At 50.8% G+C, this 19643-nt stretch overlaps 8 protein-coding genes across 8 annotated transcripts; 4 read left to right on the top strand and 4 right to left on the bottom strand.

The window, feature by feature from the left end:
- Positions 1–50: 50 nt before the first annotated feature.
- On the top strand, positions 51–1447 carry N7462_003876 (cAMP-dependent protein kinase; the record flags this gene model as incomplete). Its single annotated transcript, XM_057075602.1, has 4 exons — positions 51–303; positions 370–459; positions 530–654; positions 728–1447. The coding sequence occupies 4 exons, from the start codon at positions 51–53 to the stop codon at positions 1445–1447; spliced, it is 1188 nt and encodes a 395-aa protein (XP_056935107.1).
- A 1118-nt stretch (positions 1448–2565) lies between these two features.
- N7462_003875 (V-type proton ATPase proteolipid subunit) lies at positions 2566–3486 on the bottom strand (the record flags this gene model as incomplete). The annotated part of the gene is made up of 8 exons (XM_057075601.1): positions 2566–2602; positions 2667–2752; positions 2812–2896; positions 2964–3070; positions 3140–3222; positions 3291–3303; positions 3365–3382; positions 3439–3486. The coding sequence occupies 8 exons, from the start codon at positions 3484–3486 to the stop codon at positions 2566–2568; spliced, it is 477 nt and encodes a 158-aa protein (XP_056935106.1).
- An 810-nt stretch (positions 3487–4296) lies between these two features.
- Positions 4297–8017, top strand: rom2 (putative Rho guanyl nucleotide exchange factor (Rom2); the record flags this gene model as incomplete). Its single annotated transcript, XM_057075600.1, has 2 exons — positions 4297–7012; positions 7074–8017. The coding sequence occupies 2 exons, from the start codon at positions 4297–4299 to the stop codon at positions 8015–8017; spliced, it is 3660 nt and encodes a 1219-aa protein (XP_056935105.1).
- Positions 8018–9648: 1631 nt separating this feature from the next.
- Positions 9649–11183, bottom strand: aspA (uncharacterized protein; the record flags this gene model as incomplete). The annotated part of the gene is made up of 6 exons (XM_057075599.1): positions 9649–9886; positions 9952–10544; positions 10631–10755; positions 10809–10925; positions 10985–11060; positions 11163–11183. 6 exons carry the CDS (start codon positions 11181–11183, stop codon positions 9649–9651), a joined length of 1170 nt encoding a protein of 389 aa, XP_056935104.1.
- A 688-nt stretch (positions 11184–11871) lies between these two features.
- Positions 11872–13272, top strand: N7462_003872 (phosphatidylinositol-3,5-bisphosphate binding protein HSV2; the record flags this gene model as incomplete). Its single annotated transcript, XM_057075598.1, has 4 exons — positions 11872–11984; positions 12125–12266; positions 12339–12695; positions 12745–13272. 4 exons carry the CDS (start codon positions 11872–11874, stop codon positions 13270–13272), a joined length of 1140 nt encoding a protein of 379 aa, XP_056935103.1.
- A 166-nt stretch (positions 13273–13438) lies between these two features.
- Positions 13439–14429, bottom strand: N7462_003871 (IST3 family RNA-binding protein; the record flags this gene model as incomplete). Its single annotated transcript, XM_057075597.1, has 2 exons — positions 13439–14294; positions 14374–14429. The coding sequence occupies 2 exons, from the start codon at positions 14427–14429 to the stop codon at positions 13439–13441; spliced, it is 912 nt and encodes a 303-aa protein (XP_056935102.1).
- Positions 14430–14827: 398 nt separating this feature from the next.
- N7462_003870 (dynein family protein) lies at positions 14828–16741 on the top strand (the record flags this gene model as incomplete). Its single annotated transcript, XM_057075596.1, has 6 exons — positions 14828–14999; positions 15101–15265; positions 15328–15710; positions 15773–15866; positions 15916–16529; positions 16595–16741. 6 exons carry the CDS (start codon positions 14828–14830, stop codon positions 16739–16741), a joined length of 1575 nt encoding a protein of 524 aa, XP_056935101.1.
- Positions 16742–17586: 845 nt separating this feature from the next.
- Positions 17587–19351, bottom strand: N7462_003869 (spermidine synthase; the record flags this gene model as incomplete). Its single annotated transcript, XM_057075595.1, has 3 exons — positions 17587–17988; positions 18057–18357; positions 18411–19351. 3 exons carry the CDS (start codon positions 19349–19351, stop codon positions 17587–17589), a joined length of 1644 nt encoding a protein of 547 aa, XP_056935100.1.
- Between the last annotated feature and the right edge of the window lie 292 nt (positions 19352–19643).

Here is a 19643-nt window from a genome sequence, read left to right as displayed (position 1 = left end):
TTTCCCGTTTCACCACGCCGCAGCAAGAGATATGCTCTCTTGCTATTCCAATGGCGACCGGAACTCTCAAGCAATCGAACCCAAGTGAGGTACAGGAAAGCCCTGCAGCCTCTAGAGCCAGTAACATGCGCTCCAAAGATCCCAACGAGCGAGAGAAACACTTTCTCCCGTCTATTCGTCACTCTCCGCAACGAGCCGCGAACCCATTCCTCATCACCAAGCGCCAGGATGAGAAACAACTTTGTGTCTCCTCAAGATACCTACATGTAAATGACTTTCACCTGACCAAGACCCTTGGAACCGGTACAAATTCTCAATTTCTCTTTCTCATGTTGCGCAGCCATTTCTGACCGTTTCTCTTTGCGCTAGGCACATTCGCTCGAGTATGGCTTGCACGGTTGAAGGATCAGCAGGATAAGAACAAAGTGTATGCGCTGAAGATTCTGCGCAAGGCTGATGGTACGAATGGCCTGCTATGTCTCAACGGCCTACCTTCTTGGGCTAACCTACAGTTTTCCCCATGGGATAGTCATCAAGCTCAAGCAGGTCGAACATGTGCGCAACGAGCGCAAGACACTTGCTGCAGTCGTCGGACATCCTTTCATCACGACCCTTGTCGCTTCATTTTCGGATGAACAATGCTTGTACATGCTGGTAGGAGCCTCCTGGTCGAATTCCTAGAGACTCTAATGTCTCCGGGTTCCTGCGGAACGCTAATTAGGCTTAGTTGGAATATTGCCCCGGAGGTGAGATCTTCAGTTATCTTCGACGAGCACGACGGTTCGATGAAGCAACGTCAAGGTTCTATGCGGCGGAGATCACAATGACAATTGAGTATCTACATGATGTTCAAGGGGTAGCCTACCGTGATCTCAAACCGGAAAACATTCTACTCGACGCCGATGGTCATATTAAATTGGTGGACTTCGGATTTGCAAAACAAGTTGGTAATCGTGAAACCTATACCCTCTGCGGAACCCCAGAGTACCTGGCTCCGGAGGTCATCCATAACAGTGGTCATGGACTTGCGGTCGACTGGTGGGCACTTGGGATTCTCATTTATGAATTCTTGGTCGGGCAACCTCCTTTCTGGGATCAAAATCCGATGCGAATCTATGAGCAAATTGTGGAGGGTCGGCTGCGCTTCCCCCCAAATATGCCTGCAGCAGCACAGAATATTGTCTCACTGCTCTGCAAAACAAGCCCGACAGAACGGCTGGGCTATATCTCTGGTGGTTCGGCGCGAGTGAAGGCACACCCTTTCTTTCAAGATGTGATTTGGGATGATCTGTTTTATCGACGCGTTAAGGGTCCAATTGTTCCGCGAGTATCACACCCGGCGGACACTGGTAACTTCGAGGACTATCCGGACTCCGATCATCGAAACCAGAACATCTACACCGACGATCTGAAAAAGAAATATGAAGCTCTCTTCAGTGATTTTTGAGGAACGAGTGATTCTCGTTACGAATATGGCTTGTTTCAACAACCGTCTTCCCACAAATCTATATTCCGCTATAGGAACTACGGCTCTCTCCCTCTGGCTTCAACCATCAATTCTCCCCGCCAGTCAAAAGGGGCTTTCCGCCTGTAGATCTCGTCCTTTCGTTGATTGGAGCCATCGAGAAGGCTCTTTGGGATTTGAATGTCCCATGTGGATGTGGCAATTGCTAGTCTGGCCTATCCGTTCAAGGTTTAGTCTTAGCAACTATCCCTTTCACGTCAACTCACTTTTGCACGACATACCAGTGATTTATTGTCTCAAAACCTGGCTTTCCATCCAATGCTGGAAAATGTCTCGTCCAAGGGCCCCTCCGGGCTATTCTCCGTTTGATATCCGCTCTCCTTATCTCTTCATCCTCGATAACGACAGCATCGCCTCTTAACTATCGGGATTGCAAATGATTTCAGATGCATTGCGCCTTGGCGGAAATCTGTCTTGATATAATGGCTGTGGATTTACTTGCTCCTTGCTCTTCATTGCGCTTCTGCCCCTTTCGGCTGATTTGGAAGACATGTGCATGACATAGCAACTTTATCCATGCTACGATTACGAATTAATCAGTACATACTTTTGTTTTAGTTTGAACATACCCATTCATTAACTCTGAACACGCGAAATTATATCGACCATTTGGAATCTGTAAAAAGCAATCCTGGGATTTGAGCCGTATGGCCCCAGTTGAGTTCGCGTTTTTATCTTCCTAATTTTTTGCCAGTCGTGACGTTACGGAGTCCGGGCTGGTTGATATCAAACTAAAGCAATGAATTGAAATTATCATGGGGCTACAGGCCCGTAAGTGGTTCCATTCGAACAGAGTCTATATGCGAAACAAGACCCCTTATAATACATCCCGAAAACAACACAATAACAAGAGACCATTCGATGGCGCGGGGGCAGCCCAGATCTCAATTTCCAAATGTCTGCCTTATCAATCAAAGGCCTTGGGCCAGCATCAACAAGTAGGAGTGGCCAAGTGAAGAATCTCCGAGTCAAGAAAATGGGGGTGGAATATGCGCCAGAAAGCGAGTGCGTAGTAGCAGTGGTAAACAGAAAGAGCGCGCTCAAGACTTCGAGTTCAAGATCAGGCCGACAATCAAGCTGGTGTCCATGTTAACAATGTGCTTTTCAACCCCTCGGTGGTCATATGTGCCCGTTTACTTACCCATAAAGACCGAGAACTTCTCCGAAGATCAGAATCAAAATCATGCCGACATAGACGCGAGATTGTTGCATGTAAGCCCGAACACCCTGTAAGAGCCCGTTAGACGAGCATGTCGTTGACACATTGCAGGCAAAGGAATTCTTACCGCGTCACCAACAACTCCAATAGTATATCCTGCAGCGATACCTGAAAGGCCAACGGAAAGGCCAGCTGCAAGATGCATGAATCCTCTGTGATCCCTTTGTCAGCCCACCGACCCTCAAGACATCCACACTTTCCTCCGCGGGTCTGACATACGTGTACAAACTCTGTGTCGAGCTCGGGTTGACGGCTCCTGCGATGAGCACGGAAACAACGAGACCGTAAACTGCGATGATACCGGACATGACGACGGGAATAAGGGACTGGAGGAGCAAGTTGATCAGCAACCTGACATGTCCAGCTCAGGACGACAGGAACTCTCTGGATCTCACTTTCATGATCAGATCCGGTCTGAAGGTGCCCACGCCCGCGATCCCGATGCCCGACTTGGCTGTTCCGTAGGCCGCTCCTCCCGCTGTGACGTTGTCAGCTATAGGTGTCCGATTCCCCAAGTCCACCATCCCAGCCAGTGGGCCAACATACCGCCAAAGACCATCTTCAAGTGCAAGTGGTTAGTACAATATGGTATCCGGTGTTGACATTCTGAGTTGACTTACTGCAGCTGCAATGCCGGCCTAATTGTAGAGCACATTAGCAGTATACCTTGGAACTGGAAGCTCAGCGCACTTACAAAGGAAAAGAACGGCGCAAATTTAGGCGCCAGTTCGCTGTCTGCCATTATGAAGGAAGACCCGAGAGTCGGTAGAATGGTGAGATCTGAATGATAGATGAGAGAGCTCGTCAAGGCGAGACTGGCAGACTGACGGGAGAGGTTGGAAAGGCCCGCGCTCTCCTGGTGTTGCAGCGGATCACTTGGCCCGCCGTAGCGCAGTACCGCGCTTCCCCTCGGTGACCATACCGTACCGCCCCCAGGCAACCCCCTCACAGAGTTTCCGTCGCAGTGGCTCCCCGGTGTGGTCACTGGATTACCGCCAATACCGGGCAGCCCGTCACCTCGCCTCATCCTCGTTCCTCGTCTCCTGGTCCCCCCAAGTCTATTGCATTTTCAACATTCACGCCTCCCCCCCTCCCACCTCCCTACCCCCCTCCACCCTTGTCAGCTCTTGGTGCTCTTCTCTTTCGGAGGAATGCTGAGGGTATGAACTGGCAAGGAGCCCTGACTTTGTTGCGCTCACGGCTCCTAGCGCTCGGTTACGACTTTTGAACCCGCTAACCCCCCCCCCCCCAAAAGGTCACCCGGAGGGGAACTTGGGTTATATCGAGATCGGCTTTGGCACATAAACGATTATTCTTTCGACTTTCCAGAACTGGTTCCCGCGGGATCGCTTCTTTCATTCTTCCTTTCCTCTCGTTGCCCACGATTCTGAACAAACCTCTTGCGACGCCGTGCACGCTCTCCACGATCGACTCGGATACCCCCCTCACTCACCCCCACCCCTTTTTGATCCCTCTTCCGACTTCCGGCATAGCAACCTCTCTTCATACCTAACGACCTCGCTCCTTCCTGTCGATCGCGGAGCTTATGAACATGGCAGACCTGGGGAGTCAGCGTAACCGGAATTACCGGCCTTATGGTGGACCGGCCTCGTCCGAGCAGCGAGATGCTGCATACTCGGACATCTTTGGCAGCACACCACCCCCGGGACGCTCCCAAACCATGACCTCACAGACAGTTCCGTTCTCCCAGGGCCGTGCCCATACTATGTCGTCGCACACGGTCCAGCCCCAATTTCAGAGGATGCCGCCGCCGCCAACTCGCCAACCTGTTGTCAACGGCTACGGACCACCGCCCTCTGCACCTCCAAATGGTTACCCTCCACCGCCACCTTCAGGTCAATACCAGGCATATAACCCAGCCGGGGGAGCCGCGACAATGTCTTCGCATCCACCATCTCTGCGACAGTACCCTCCTCGAGCGGGGCGCTCCGCCTACCCCCAACCCCAACGCCTGGATAGACCCGGTCCGCCGCCCCAGTACCCAGATCCACGCGATTTAGGCCGGCCAGCACCTCCAATGCCTCCCCCTGCCTTGAATTCCGATCCGAACAGATCACAATCAATGGCAAAATTGCCATCCTATCACAACCAAATGCCTCCACATAGCACTTTCAACCACGGATCTTCTGCAACCGTGCGGCAGCAGCAATACTATCCAGGCGCCACGACGATGACGCAGCTTGGACGACCGCTTCCAGAAAGGCATTTCAACGAGCGAGCCATGTCGATGACCACCTATGCGGCGGATGTAAACCATGCCCGCATTATGAACAGCGGGAGACATATCCCGGCTCCCAGGCCCCCGTCCGGGCATGAACAGGTTATACCACAAAGATTCGACTCCATGCCTGCCAACGCGGCCGAAAGCTACGCCAAGCCCCGCCCGCCCAGCGAGACTTCTCAGCGATCTCGTACCATGTCTATGGCATCGACTATTGCTCCTGACCGCACTATGAGTGTTCAAAGTCAAGCAACACAGAAATCTAACGGTCAATCGACACTTGTGTCTAGCGATTCGCGCCGCAAGGTGCCTGTTGTATACCCTGCTCTCCTTGCGCGTGTTGCCGATGTTTTCCGAGAGAAGATCTCGCTCGGTGAACGCCAAAAGAACGGGCTATCTTACCAGAATGCCTTTTCGGGCTCTGATGCCGTGGATTTGATCGCCAACATTATTCGAACAAATGACCGAAATCTCGCACTATTGTTGGGTCGTGCCCTAGATGCCCAGAAATTTTTCCACGATGTCACCTATGATCATCGCCTTCGAGATGCCCCTGGCGAGGTCTATCAATTCAAGGAAACCATGGGCGAGGAGACGCTTACCTCGGAGGTCAATGGCGTTTTCACTCTCCTGACTGAATGCTACTCTCCTACTTGCACCCGGGACAGCCTCTGCTACTCCATTGCCTGTCCGCGACGATTGGAACAGCAAGCACGCTTGAATCTGAAGCCTCAGCCGGTTCTGAGAACGTCTGGATCTAAGGGCAGCCTTCACATCGACGACGATGAAGATAATGACAATCAAAAGCTGTGGATCAACATGGTTCCAAAGGAAATTTCGGAGGCTGTGGATGACCGCGAGAAGAAGAGACAGGAGATCATCTTTGAGATCATGTACACGGAGCGAGATTTCGTCAAGGATTTGGAGTACCTACGGGATTTCTGGATGCGACCGTTACGCGCGGCAGGCACTAATACTCACTCTCCCATCCCGGAGCACCGGCGAGAGAAGTTCATTCGGACGGTGTTTGGAAACTGTTTGGAGGTGCTGAAGGTCAACAGTGGCCTTTGTGAAGCCCTGAACACTCGACAAAAAGAAAGTCATGTTGTTAAGACCGTTGGTGATATTTTCCTCCAGCATGTGCCACGGTTCGACCCTTTTATCAAGTACGGTGCCAACCAGCTCTACGGCAAGTACGAGTTTGAAAAGGAGAAGGCGTCAAATCCGGGCTTTGCCAAGTTCGTTGAAGACACCGAACGTCTCAAAGAATCCCGGAAACTAGAGCTGAACGGTTATCTTACGAAACCTACAACTCGGCTTGCCCGATACCCATTGCTGCTTGAATCCGTCCTAAAACACACTGCTGATGACAATCCTGACAAGGAGGATATCCCGAAGGCAGTTAAGCTCATCAAAAATTTCTTGTCGCGTGTCAACACAGAAAGTGGAAAGGCTGAGAATCATTTCAACTTGGTGCAGCTAAATGCTGCATTGAAATTCAATCCCGGTGACTATGTGGATCTGAAGCTCACGGAGGAGAATCGACAAATGCTCACGAAGATGGCATTCAAGAAGACCACCGCTGAAAGCTCCGAAGTGACTGCCTACCTCTTCGATCACGCAGTGCTCTTAGTTCGTATCAAAGTGGTGAATAAACGCGAAGAGTACCGTGTCTACAAGAAGCCAATTCCCCTGGAACTTTTGGTGATTGCTCAGATGGACGAGGTGATTCCGCGCTTGGGAATTTCGAAGCGTCCTTCTTCCAGTCTATTGTCCAACAAAGTGGCTCCCAATCCTCCTCCCGCAAAAGACGGACAGCTTCCGATCACATTCCGACATCTTGGTAAAGGAGGCTACGAGCAGACCCTCTATGCCACCTCCCCAACTCAGCGACGCAAGTTTATTGAAATGGTCGAGGAACAACAACGGAAGCTATGGGAACGAAATAGCAACTTCTATAACAAGACAGTCCTTTGCGAAAGCTTCTTTTCTGCTATCAACCGTGTCAATTGCTGTGTCCCTGTTGGTAAGTTAGCTACTTTCTTTCGGGTGATTAATTTAGTTTTTGCATATTAACAACTATCTAGATGGCGGACGGAAGTTGGTCTATGGCACTGACAGTGGAATCTACTTATCCGAGCGATGGCCTAAGGACAAATCCGCCAAGCCGAGAAGAGTCTTGGAGGCTAGTCAGGTTACTCAAATCGACACTTTGGAGGAGTACCAATTACTTCTGGTTTTGGCAAACAAAACACTATCGTCATATCCAATTGAGGCTCTTGAGATAGGAGAGGGTCAGAACGCTGTTGCCAAGCGTCCAAAGAAGATTCAAGGCCATGCAAACTTCTTCAAGGCAGGAATTGGTCTCGGTCGACACCTGGTATGCTCTGTCAAGACATCCGCTCTGTCGAGTACCATCAAGGTCTACGAACCAATGGACAACCTGGCGAAGGGGAAGAAGAAGTCGGCCGTAAGTAAGATGTTCCAAAGTGGCCAAGAAACTCTCAAACCATTCAAGGAGTACTACATTCCTGCCGAATCTTCTTCGATCCACTTCCTACGGTCGACGCTTTGTGTCGGTTGTGCCCGTGGCTTTGAGGTCGTCAGCTTGGAAACCACCGAGACCCAATCTCTGCTCGATCAAGCCGATACCTCTCTTGACTTTGTTGCCCGGAAAGAAAATGTCAAGCCGATTCACATCGAACGAATGAATGGAGAATTCCTTTTGAATTACAGCGATTTCTCATTCTTCGTCAACCGCAATGGCTGGCGGGCTCGTCCAGACTGGAAAATATCCTGGGAGGGCAATCCGAACGCTTTTGCTCTCTCCTATCCATACATTCTCGCATTTGAGCCTAATTTCATCGAAATCCGTCATGTTGAGACAAGTGAATTGATTCACATCATGACCGGAAAGAACATTCGAATGCTCCATTCTTCCACACGGGAGATCATCTATGCCTATGAAGATGAGTCGGGAGAGGATGTTGTCGCAAGTCTAGATTTCTGGAACAAGCCCCAGCAAATTTGATTGGTCTTTGGATGCATGGCAATTTCCAACCCCATCACCAACCCACCCGCTAACTATCCTCCACTATATCTCCCGCCCTCTCCCGTCCAGCTTCGAAAGGTCTTCTATATGCCTTGGAGCTTGTACAAGTCGACAGTCCAGTGTCGCGGGAGTGTTGCCCGTGGCAATCTACGAGCGTCAAAGATGATCAAGGGCCACCCCAAACCTGTTCTCCTGGTCTGCAACGACATACAGCATCAGTTCCTCGCACCATCTCCTCCTACCCCATCCTCCTACCTTCCTATTCATGTCAGTACGTCTTGTGACTTCTCGCATGTCCGATTCAAGAACTCTCCTCCCACCTCCACTTTTTTTTCTATTTCCCCACATAAAACTTTGAGGTTTTTCATGCCATCTCGTTTCTGTGTGTACAATGGATCGCAAAATACCACTTCTTGCGTGTTTGCTTGCCTTGTTTTCCACACTCCCAGTTGCACCGCTTTCATCGTGCGTCTTTCGATTGCCGATCTTAAAATTTTCTATTGACTTTATTTCACCCTTTCTTTTCTTGTTTCTTCTTTTGTTCCTCCGCATGGCCTGCGAAGTGATGACCATGTTTTGAACCTCGTCTTTAGCTTTTTTTCATTTTCTATTTTTCTATCTTTTGCCCTTTATTTCCTGTACTGTTGAATTCGAGGAATCTTCCCTACGTTCCAATACTATTGATGTGGAATGCTTCGAATGCGCTTTTGCCATGGTAGAGACCTGTAACAACCATTTGAAGTTCTAGCATTCTAGAATACATGTGGTAAATGGAATACATATATCATCAGACAACGAACGCCCTTTCATCATAAGTCTAAAAATCAATTGGAGATCCAGACTTGAGTTCAATTTAGAAATTCGGTGAAGTACACCCTACGATGAGTCTTTTTTTACAGCAACAGACTTAAACAAGGAGAGACAAGAGGCCAAGATACTTTTTCTTCCTCATTTACTATCGGGCTAGGAAGACAGCGGAAAAGGATAGACACAAGACATGGACGACAAACACGAAACACAAAAGAGAAGAGGGAATCTTGCTGCGCTGCGGACTTTGGACAAGGTGCCAGGGACGAAAACAGGATGAGAAAGCCCGGGGACATGGGAGGAGAGGGAGTGGACAGGGAATAAAAAAAGGATATGCAAAAATAGAAGCTCCCCGGGGCAAATCGAGCAATTAAAGAGAACAATGAAGGGGGCGAGGAGACTGTTTATGTCTCTGGGCCGAGCTTGAGGGAAACATAGAAGCAGCGGGAACATAGAAACAGCAGATTGGCATCGAGGAGGGTAACGCAGGGACAGCAAGAAAATCCCCATCTGTTGACACGTGCTCTTTCTTCCATCGAGAAGCAGGAAGGGAAATTGTTGCCCGTCATCGAAAACCGGAGGGTTGCATTCTATGTTGGGATCTTGTCCATCTCCGTAGAGACACCAGGTAAAAAAAGGAAGCAAAAGAAGAAAAAAAAAGCTATTAACGTGAATAAACAGTCAATATTATCCCCATAAACAGAAACCAACTTCGTGCCGCGAAGTCCATGATGATGGCACAAACGGTATCACATTGCGAACCGGCGCCCCGCTGAATGAGCCGCATCGTCGATAGGGTATATCTAGGCCTCTCCATTGGCTTCGCTGACATTGCCCTGGCTGGCCTCGCGCGCCATGCGGGCCTCGATCTCTCTGAGCTGGCTTTCGCGAGCCAATAGCTCCTGCCGCTTCTCGGCGATCTCGCGCTGCACCTTGAGTTCGATTTCGCGCAGCTTCTCCTCCTCGCGGCGGAGCTGCTCCTCCTTGAGGCGGACAGACTGAGAGGCAAGGTCCTCGGGGTTCATGCTGGAATCTTGGCCGCTGTTTGATTTATTAGTATGATGCATTTCGTGATTAGCCACAAGAGGGTCGAAGGAATGACATACGATACAGCACCATCCACGCTCTTGCTGAGCTTCTCGGTACGGTAGTTTTCATAAAGGAAGTCGTGAGTGATTTCCTTCAGGTCTGCCAAGTGGCTGTGGAGCAGAGCGCTGCGGATTGCCAGGAAGTCGGAGTGTCGGGGGTTCTCAACCTCGACTACACCCCACGGATACTGTCGGGCGCGCACTTTCCGGTTATCGATCTCGACGAAGTCCTCGGAGCCAACAATGGCGAAGGGCATCAGTCCACGCAGTTCAGCGTTCTCCTCCACAGTGTCTTCATCATCCTCCTCAATATCGTAGGGGAAGTTGTAGACGGGAATGCGATAGTGCTCAATATCCTCCATAATCAGCTTCTTCGACTCGGCCAGTTCGGCAGGAGTAAGGGAATCCGCCTTTCCGATGACGGGAATGACGTTGACACGAGGAGACAGACGCTTCATCAATTCAATGTCAAGTTCGCGAAGGCCGTGACCGGTGGGTGTGATGAAGTACAGCAGCACGTGCACACGGTTGTCCCTGAAACGGGGATTACGCTTGATTCGCGACTCCTCCGCAAGAATGTCATCGTATTGGCGCTCAAGGTAGCCAACAATCTCGCCAAAGCTGTTTAGGGGGTGTTAGCGGGGGTCGATCCGCGCTCGTTTTGAAACGGGGCTGATTAGATATGGGAGAGTTGAACATGCCTCGCCTCGTTGTCAATCTGGTCACCGAAACCGGGGGTATCGACGATGGTCAGGGAGATCCGGGTGCCCTCCTCATCCAGCTCGAGCTCTGTGGTATCCGAGAAGTCAGTCTTGGCCGGGTCTTTACGCGACGGAAGGTTTGTTGGTCGGCTGGGGAGATGATGGTCCACTCACCGACTGTGACGGGCTTGATGCGGACGCCCTCCTCAATGTGGGCATGCTCTGCATCGTCGGCATCCTTTCCCTCCAGCACTTGCTTGCCGCAAAGGGTGTTCACAAAAGTGGTGCGCCCTGAGTCGCAATCATGGTTAATGACAATTGGCAAGGTCTGGGGCCGCACTCGAGCTTACCAGTTCCGCTGGCACCGCAAACCATCAGACAAAACTGAATTCCCTTCTTGACATTCTTCTTGCGGCGAATCTTGATCTGCCCACAACGGGGACAAGAGTTAGCTCCGGTGACATTTTTTTCGGGAAGTATGGGGCAGGAGCTGCTTGGGGAGGGGGAAACAAATAAAGGGGAACATACCGCGTTGAGAGCCGACGACATGGTGGGCTATGAAAGGGAAAAGAAAGGAAACAAGATGCAAAGAAGGAGATTCCACGCAGCAAGGAATCAGCAAAGATGAGAGTGAGGGTGAAACTCTCCTGAGGTTCGTTCTGGAGAACGGAGAGAGTAGGGGGGGAGGAAAGACAGTTCGTTTCTCCCCCTTTCCCTCACCACGGGCCAATCACGGGACGTTGCTCTTCTCCAGCTCTACTCCTCTACTTGCTCCTCCACGGCTTCTGGAAACTCCACTCGTGGGCTCAATGGCAGTGGTTTCCCGATCGATGAAGCAAAATTGCGTCTAAATCTACAATGCCCGCTCTTGATTGCCAATTCTGCTCTCCAACCTCTCTCTTTGGAGGTTCCCCGGCCAGCACTCAGGGGTTGAATGTTCGGTGGGTCGCTCCTGGCCGCCGGAGGATTAGGTAACGGGGGTTATGGCCTGGGGCACCAACCGTGGATCCCTGAGCTTCGCCCGCATTTCCCTCTTATCGCCGATCCGCCTTGCACCATGTTGATCTGCGCCACCTCGCACTCTGCTAGACGCTGACTTCTGCAATTCAATGGGATACAGATGGTTGGACAACCCGCGACTATCTTCCACTTGAAGTTCCCCGCATTTCCTGACCACTGAACCTCCCCGGATCGACCCCGGTCCAAGCGTGCTTGACCCACGTCATGCTCCGCGACCATGAATACCCGCCAAGTCATCGATGAATCCCTCGGGCCATATTCGCTTTCAGCAGCCTTCAATAATGACAGCAGCTGTTTCTCTGTGGGACTGGACACTGGATTTTGTGGTAGGTGTGCTATGTTAGGCGGTGGAGCTGCCTAGGTGCTTGAAGGCGAGGGAGAGCCGAGCTAAGACAACAGCCATCTAGTCTTCAATACCAACCCTTGTGAGCTAAAGGTGTCTCGAGGTAAGCTTGAAGGAGATATTCTAGGTGCGGACAAGCATCGTACTCATGCAATCCTGGTTTCCATGCAGACTTCAATGCAGGCATCGGGGTGGTGGAAATGCTGGGCCAGTCCAACTACCTGGCTATTGTTGGCGGAGGACGAAACCCCAAATTTCCACAGAACAAGGTGTGCTTAAATTCTTCACTTCACAAAACCAGCATAAATCAGACCCGAAACTAAACGTTGTCTTCCTTTTAGCTAGTCATCTGGGATGATGCAAAACAAAAAGCTGCTATCACCCTCGAGTTCCGCACGTCCGTCCTCGGCGTCCGTCTCTCCAAATCTCGAATCGTTGTCGCGCTTCTGAACAGCATCCATGTATTCGCATTTTCTACGCCGCCTCAGAAGCTGTCGGTCTTTGAGACATCAGATAACCCGTTGGGACTAGCCTGCTTGGGACGGAAACTGCTCGCTTTCCCCGGCCGATCACCAGGACAAGTGCAGGTCATAGAGCTGGAGACAGGCAATATTAGCATTATACCTGCTCATAGCTCACCTCTTCGAGCCATGGCCTTAAGTCCCGATGGAGAGATTCTCGCGACTGCAAGCGAAGCTGTAAGATCCCTTGTCCTTCTAAATCGACGGTTACTGACATTTCTATTAGGGGACCTTGATCCGCATATTCTCTTCGGCCAACTGCACGAAACTGGCAGAGCTACGTCGTGGGGTGGATCATGCAATAATATTTTCGCTTTCATTTTCTCCATCTAATACCCTGCTGGCAGTAACATCCGACAAGTCCACCCTTCATATCTTCGACGTACCCCATCCGCACCATATCGCACGGCACCGAAGTCAATCTCCGGTTTCCGCAACGGAAGAAGGGACAAATCAAAAATGGGGCATTCTGGGTAAACTGCCTTTGCTTCCACGGGTATTTTCAGACGTGTATTCTTGTGCCAGTGCACATTTTGAGATCGGTGAGGAGGCTGGCCCTGGGTCATCCTATCTGCCATCTGGTTCCCCAGTGGGACGACCTCAGAAAGGTATCATCGGCTGGATGGATGATCAGACCATTTTAGTGATTGGATCTGGCAGGGATGGACGCTGGGAGAAGTTCATCCTTCGAGATGGTGACGAGGGAAAGCGATACTGCATGCGTGATGGTTGGAAACGTTATCTCGGCGGCTGAACCATACCTGTCATGGTGATCTAACTGCCAGAATCGATCAATGTGTAGCGGATGTATGGACTGCAATAGCCAAACCAGTCATTGTAAATAAAAACCGCCATTTCATGCACTGTGTTTGATATGATGCGAGCCATACGGTAATGGTAGGAACGAATACTCCCAACATTCAGCGGCGACGATCGCGTCGGTCTCGATCGCCGCGGTCGTCTCGCTCTCGGTCACTCCGACGTCTTCGAGAGTCAGGAGATCGAGACATATCCTTGGACCGGTTCCTGTCCCTCCTTGACGGTTCGATCCTCTCCGTGGACCTATCTCTCCGTGATCGTTGTTCTCGTTCTGTAGACCGGCGCCGAGATGTTCTCTCTTCACCCTGAGAACGATCATCCCGATGTCTACGTTCGCGAGACCTCGTTCGATGACGGCGGTGGTGTCGGCTGGATTTCTCTCTGCTACTATCCCGTCGCCGGGAGGATCTCTTGTCGTTTTTGTACTTCTCCAGGGCGAGTACAATCTCTTCCTTCTTCTCTTCAATGAGGAATTCCTTCATTGGATCTTCCTCGTCGTGATTCTGAATGAGCTCCTCCAGCTCTCTTTCTTCCTTCAGCATAGGCCGCGGTTCTTCTTTATCGTTTCTCTTCCTGCGGCCGTGTCGATCTCTGTCCTCGTCCGTTCTGTTGTTCGGAGGCGCTACATCGCCCATGATTTTACCAACATTGTCTCCTTCTTCCTCGTCGTCGCGTCGCTTGTACCGTGCATGGTCGACCCGCAACATGCGTCCTAGGACTGTTGCACCTCCGAGGTTGTCGACTGCGAGGTCTGTGCTGCGCTGGTCCTCATATTTGAGCCACGCAAACCCGCGGCTTTTGCCTGTTTCCTTGTCGCGCGCAAGGTTCACATGGACAGGCTCTCCATATTGCGAAAAGATCGTCACGATATCGCCCTCTGAGAGATCGAAAGGAAGGCCGCCGATGTAGATGTATGCGGTGTCCCGGTAGTCTGCATGCCAGGACGCCTCCGGGGGTCTGGATAAAGTGCAAGCGGATTAGCGGAGAGGATTCAAGACCAAATAGACAGAGCGGAGTAAAGAAAACCAGCACTTACACAGCATTCTCGAGCTCACGCTTGTTGAGCGCCTGGAGCTGGCGGATTTGGTTCATGGCGATATTGCGGATGCAAGGTCGGGGTCGGGGAGGGCGGAAGGAAGAAGCTGGGAAGAGGAAGGGTCCCACCCGGAGCATCTGCGGAACCGTAAAATCGCCAATTGTTTACTCAACCCCGAAACAAGCCCCCTGCTCTATCTTCCGTGACGTCGTTGGATACAAAGCTTCCGCACCTGGTGTCGGCTGCCTGCGAAGCTTTTTGCCTTCCCGCGGCCCAGTTGTAGCTACCTCCATCTCCGCCCGCTTTTCTCCAGATTCCCCTGACCGCGCGCGACTTTGGTTCCAACCTCCCCTCCACCACGATCTCCGATACGGCACTTCCGCACGCCACAGCCTCCTGCGGTATTTTCTGTCTTTTGATCCGAGTGCTTGGAATGGTGCATGCCTTTTAAGGCATGGTGGGACTAGATCAGACGATGTCCTCCAGTCCAACTCGCGGCACTAAGGCCCCCGGTGCCAACAGCCGACCTACCAGTAAGGACGGCTCAAAGAAGAATATCTGGTCGTCACTGCTAGATGGCGTCGCCAATGGAAAACGTTTGCCAGAGAAGAACCTTTTGATTCTAGGTTGGTGTTTGATCTATCGTTTATGGAGAGAACATTCCTTCCGAGGCTTGGACTTGTCCCGCTTTATTCCTGACCGTATGAGACTGATTCTTTGCGCTTAGGGGGCACACCGGAAAGCCAGAGAGAATTCCTGGAAACTTTCTCTGCAGATACGTCCGCCGATCCTGGCTTAGTGAATGAGAAGCGAAAGGGGAAGGCTCCCCCAATTGCGAACCAGTTTGCGTTGGGCTACACATACCGAGACGTGCTTGATGCAGATCAAGAAGGTACCATGCCCATGTCGCTCACCTCCATATCAAACAAGACTAATTCTCTTATTCTGTTCAAGATACACTGGCGCGTGTCTCGGCCTATCTCCTGTCCGAACCCTCTCTCTCCTTTGCGCCGCTTCTCAAACCTCTCCTGACCCCTCAATCTGTGCCTGAAACGCTCGTTGTCATTCTTTTGGACTGGTCCGACCCATGGACCTGGGTTCGTCGACTGAGAGAATGGGTTCGCCTTCTCCGATCCGTCCTTGTTTCTCTTGATGATGACACAAAAATCATAATGGAGGAAACCATGACAGAGTGGCGTGACCGCAAAAGAGGCGTCGATGCCAGCTCCGGAACTACCACGGGCATGTCAAATTCCAGTGGTTCAGTCACAATACCTCTGGGGCCTGGCGAGTGGGATGAGGGCTTGGGAATCCCGATGTGTGTTGTTTGTCAAGGCGTATGTTGATCTGAGGAGAAGCACAATATTAGAGAAGCTTTGCTAACAAAATAAATCGGTAGGCCGACAAGATTGAGAAACTGGAAAAAGAGCACGGGTGGCACGAAGAGGAATTTGACTTCATTTTGCAATTCTTGCGGACAATCTTGCTAAAGCGTGAGTTTTCTCTTTTCGATCATCGGTGGAAAGTCTCTAAATTTAACAGACGGCGCATCGCTCATTTATACTACACCTTTTCTTGCAAGCTCTCTCCAGGGACTGATTCACTCCTCGTTGGGTATACACTCTCTTCTGAAGCGGCAATCATTAAAACATAATGTCATCGATCGGGACAAGATTTTCGTCCCCGCCAACTGGGACTCCTGGGGCAAAATCCGCATTATTCGAGAAGGATTCGACATGGAAGGCGTTTCTACCGCCTGGTCCATTGAAATCCAGGATGCCCCTGAACCGCTCGAACAGCCCGCAGATGCCGGTCATCAAGAGGAGAAAGCCGATGATGGTACCAGTGCCGTAATGGTGTTCGAGCAGACCATCAAAGACCCCAAGCGCGATCCTAGTATCGCCCACCCCAATAGTACCGGAAATGGAAATAGCATTGAAATCGAAACGTCCGACATGCAATCCTTCCTTTCTGAACAACTTGTACACCTGGAGAAGCTCCAACTCGAGGATGTCAAGCATGTTGTGAACGCCCCTCCGCAACTGGAAAGATCTCCCATTGACGACGAGGGAAAGGTCAACGAGCACATTGGCCCTGTTCAATTCAACATGGGCGGTATCCAGGTTGACGCTGACGATATGTTGAAGAAGCTTCGGGTAAGTCCCTACGCTGACATTCATGCCAGGCATCTCAATTCTGTTACTAACATGTCCCTGATTAGGATCGCGAAGCTAGCAGAGCTCAAAGGAAAGATGGAAACCCAACGAATCCTGCCGATGAGAAGGCTCACAACCAGGCCCTGGCAAGCTTCTTCGCTGGTCTCGTGAAGAAGCCCAACAGTAGTCCTCGAGGCAGCCCGTCCTCTTGATCATCCCGTCTTGTCTCTTCCATCTTGGACTGTATTCTAGTTCTCTGAGCGTACATATTGTGGACCGTCGAGCCCAGACCTTGTGGTCAGCCTTTTCCACGCTGAGGGCGAGTATTTGAGGACGGCAACGGCCTGTGCATAAATTTTCCTTTTTCCCTAGTGAGAGATTTCTGGCTTTTTGCGGGGTGTTAGATAATGATACCAATATGGATTGTCTTTCTGATTCAACATGTCGAGTCCATGTGAACCAGGGAGGATCTGAAATTAGTGAATCCTATGAGCGTATTTGACTCATGCCAATGCTGGACCACCCGTTTCCTCAGGTATCCTTTGTGAGTAGATTCCTTCGTCAAATGCCAGATAATTGTTTCCAAGGGCTTTCAAAGAATCCGGATCTACGAACTACTTCTGAGCGTCAGCTGGTATGATATTTGCTAATCTTTCTCTTACAAGCCTGCATCACTATCACTTGTACGCTGAGCTTCGGCCTCCTCTCGGGCTTGACCTCGATATAATCATTTGGGTTGATTACACTAATAAATGCAATGGAATAAATCCAACTCTATTGTTTGTATTGGAGTTGACTAATACATCGCGACCAGCAGGTTCAATAAATAGTATTATTAAATTTCATGTGTGCTACAGACTTAGCAATGGCCCAGTCCTTGCGCTACTAAGCAGATAAAGTCGGTGTTCTGCATGTGTTGGTGATCGCATATCACCCTTCAGCTCACCAATGAAGTGCTGTTCCTTCTTATGCTCATGGCCTGGACTTGCAAGCTGATATACAAATACAAAGAAAAAAAAAAAGAGACGCCTCTTCGTCGTAGCGGTCGGTCAAGAGATCACCAGTTCTCCCAAACAGCATCGGGAATAACCTTCCGCATGATTTCCCAGTGTTCCAGAGCCCCGCGGTCCTGGAACTTGTGCAATCTCCGGGCCTCCTTTGCAACGAGGACGTGTCTTCCTTTCTTGGGAATTGTCGCAAAAATGACGGGGTCGAGCTCATGCTTCGGGAGGAGATAGTTCTCACGAGTCTTGCTGCGTAAGAAGTCCGAAGGCACAGGCTCTCGGAACTGTAGAGGGGAAGAATTCTTCTTACAGAAGAATACCATGTTGGTGAAATTGTTGTTTTCGTTGTCCTCGCTCGGCGCATCTTCGCGGAAGATGCGGCAAGTCGGGAAGACGGCCTGGATGGTGCGAGCAATCAGGCCGGTTGGGTAGAGCTCAAGATCACCAGCATAGTTCTAAGGGGAAACTTGTCAGTAAACAGATAATAGCTGATTTTTAACAAATCGATTAGCTTGACACTCACAATCGCAATGACACCGTCATCTCTCAGCAAAGAGCTCAAGCCTTTCAGAAATTCCATCGTGAACAGCTCCGCAGGCTCAGCACCACCGGTGAAGACATCATGGATGATATAATCGTACTGGGACGGCAACTTTTGCGCACGCTCAACAAACTTGGTGGCGTCTTCGATAACGGGAAGATGGTTAGATGGGAGGTTGAAGTACTGAGTGGCAAGCTTATGCACGACAGGGTCAATTTCAACCACGGTAGTGTCGATGCCATGCTTCATCAGTGCAGCGGGAGTCGTGCCAACCCCAAGGCCACTATTAGTTGTCAGCTATATATCAACCTAACGTCTTTGGTATACAACCCTTACATGACCAGTGCCTTGCTGTTCGCATCAACGCGCTCGCTGCCGTGGTCTGGCTCGACCAGGCGAACAGCCTCAAGCATAGCAAAGACTGCATAAATAGGGTCCTCCACCTCTGGGTGGTAACCTGGCGATGATTTGGTCCATTGTCCACCGAGGAGGCTGTGATCACATCGCATCACTCTGAATCCGTCGTGATTGTTCTCCAAGACAGAGATATATCCGGTGTAAGACTCTTGCCGTGTCAACAGAGTATATCCCTCGTGCTTGAGCGCAGAGTTAACACCGCTGATGCCACCCAGATGAACATCAGAGGTGATTGAGAAAAGCAGAGACGGGATGGCCAGGACCAATAGCTTGGACGGAATAACGGCAGCGTAGAGAACCGCAATGAGAAATTGCAGGCCTGCGCGGGAGAAGACAATGGTGAAGCCAATGGCATGGGAGAGAACAGCCTTAGCGAAGTGTTCGCCGATCGAATACACGACGTACGAACCCAGCAGGGGCACATGCTCCGCGGCTATATCACCCTGCGATTCAAGGTGAAGGGCAAATTGAATTTGCTTTCCGGCGACAGCCACAGTGAGCATCACTAGCGGATAATAACCGAAGAGCTCAGTGATGACTGGGCCAGCCGGGTTGCCCAGCTTGGAACTTTGCTGCATAATGAAGTACTGCAGAGTCGGGGTCCAAAAAGCCAGGACAGGCAGAATAATCGCAGCGAGACGACCAATACGCTTTTGAATTTGGTCCTTCAAGAACCATCCAGCTCCGGCGAAGATGGCCACTCCATAGCTATGGAAGATATGCGATGGCAAAGAACCGTAGACCGGGGACAGCACCAACACCATCACTGGGGAGTAAAAGGCCAGAAGACATAGCAATGCAATGCCCGAGCCAAGCCGCTTGAAATCGGCTCGTGCCAGGAAATCTTCGACAGACGACATGATTTCGATTTCCACTCTTTCTCTATCTGGGGGTCTGCGGGCAGCTCGCGCGGAATATCAGCCCTTGGCAAAGCACAACTGCAGGGGGCGTGTTAGCATCCGATTGAGCTCGATTTACAAGCTTCAGTACTGTCTCAACATGACCGGGTAATCTTTAAACAGGTTCAATGCACGCGAGGACTTACAAGCTCAGCTCAAAAGCATATCAAAAATGCGGGAGAAAAAAGACCTCCGAAGTGGCAGAAAGAAGTGCTTTTGCCGCCCACTTCCGCGTTCCCTACTTCACATCCTC

This window comes from Penicillium macrosclerotiorum (assembly GCF_028827735.1).
Source record: "Penicillium macrosclerotiorum strain IBT 26536 chromosome Unknown utg000003l_segment0_segment0, whole genome shotgun sequence".
Classification (NCBI taxonomy): Eukaryota; Fungi; Ascomycota; class Eurotiomycetes; order Eurotiales; family Aspergillaceae; genus Penicillium; species Penicillium macrosclerotiorum.
The sequence above is the reverse complement of the archived record's forward strand: the minus strand, read 5'-3'. Positions and strand labels throughout refer to the sequence as shown.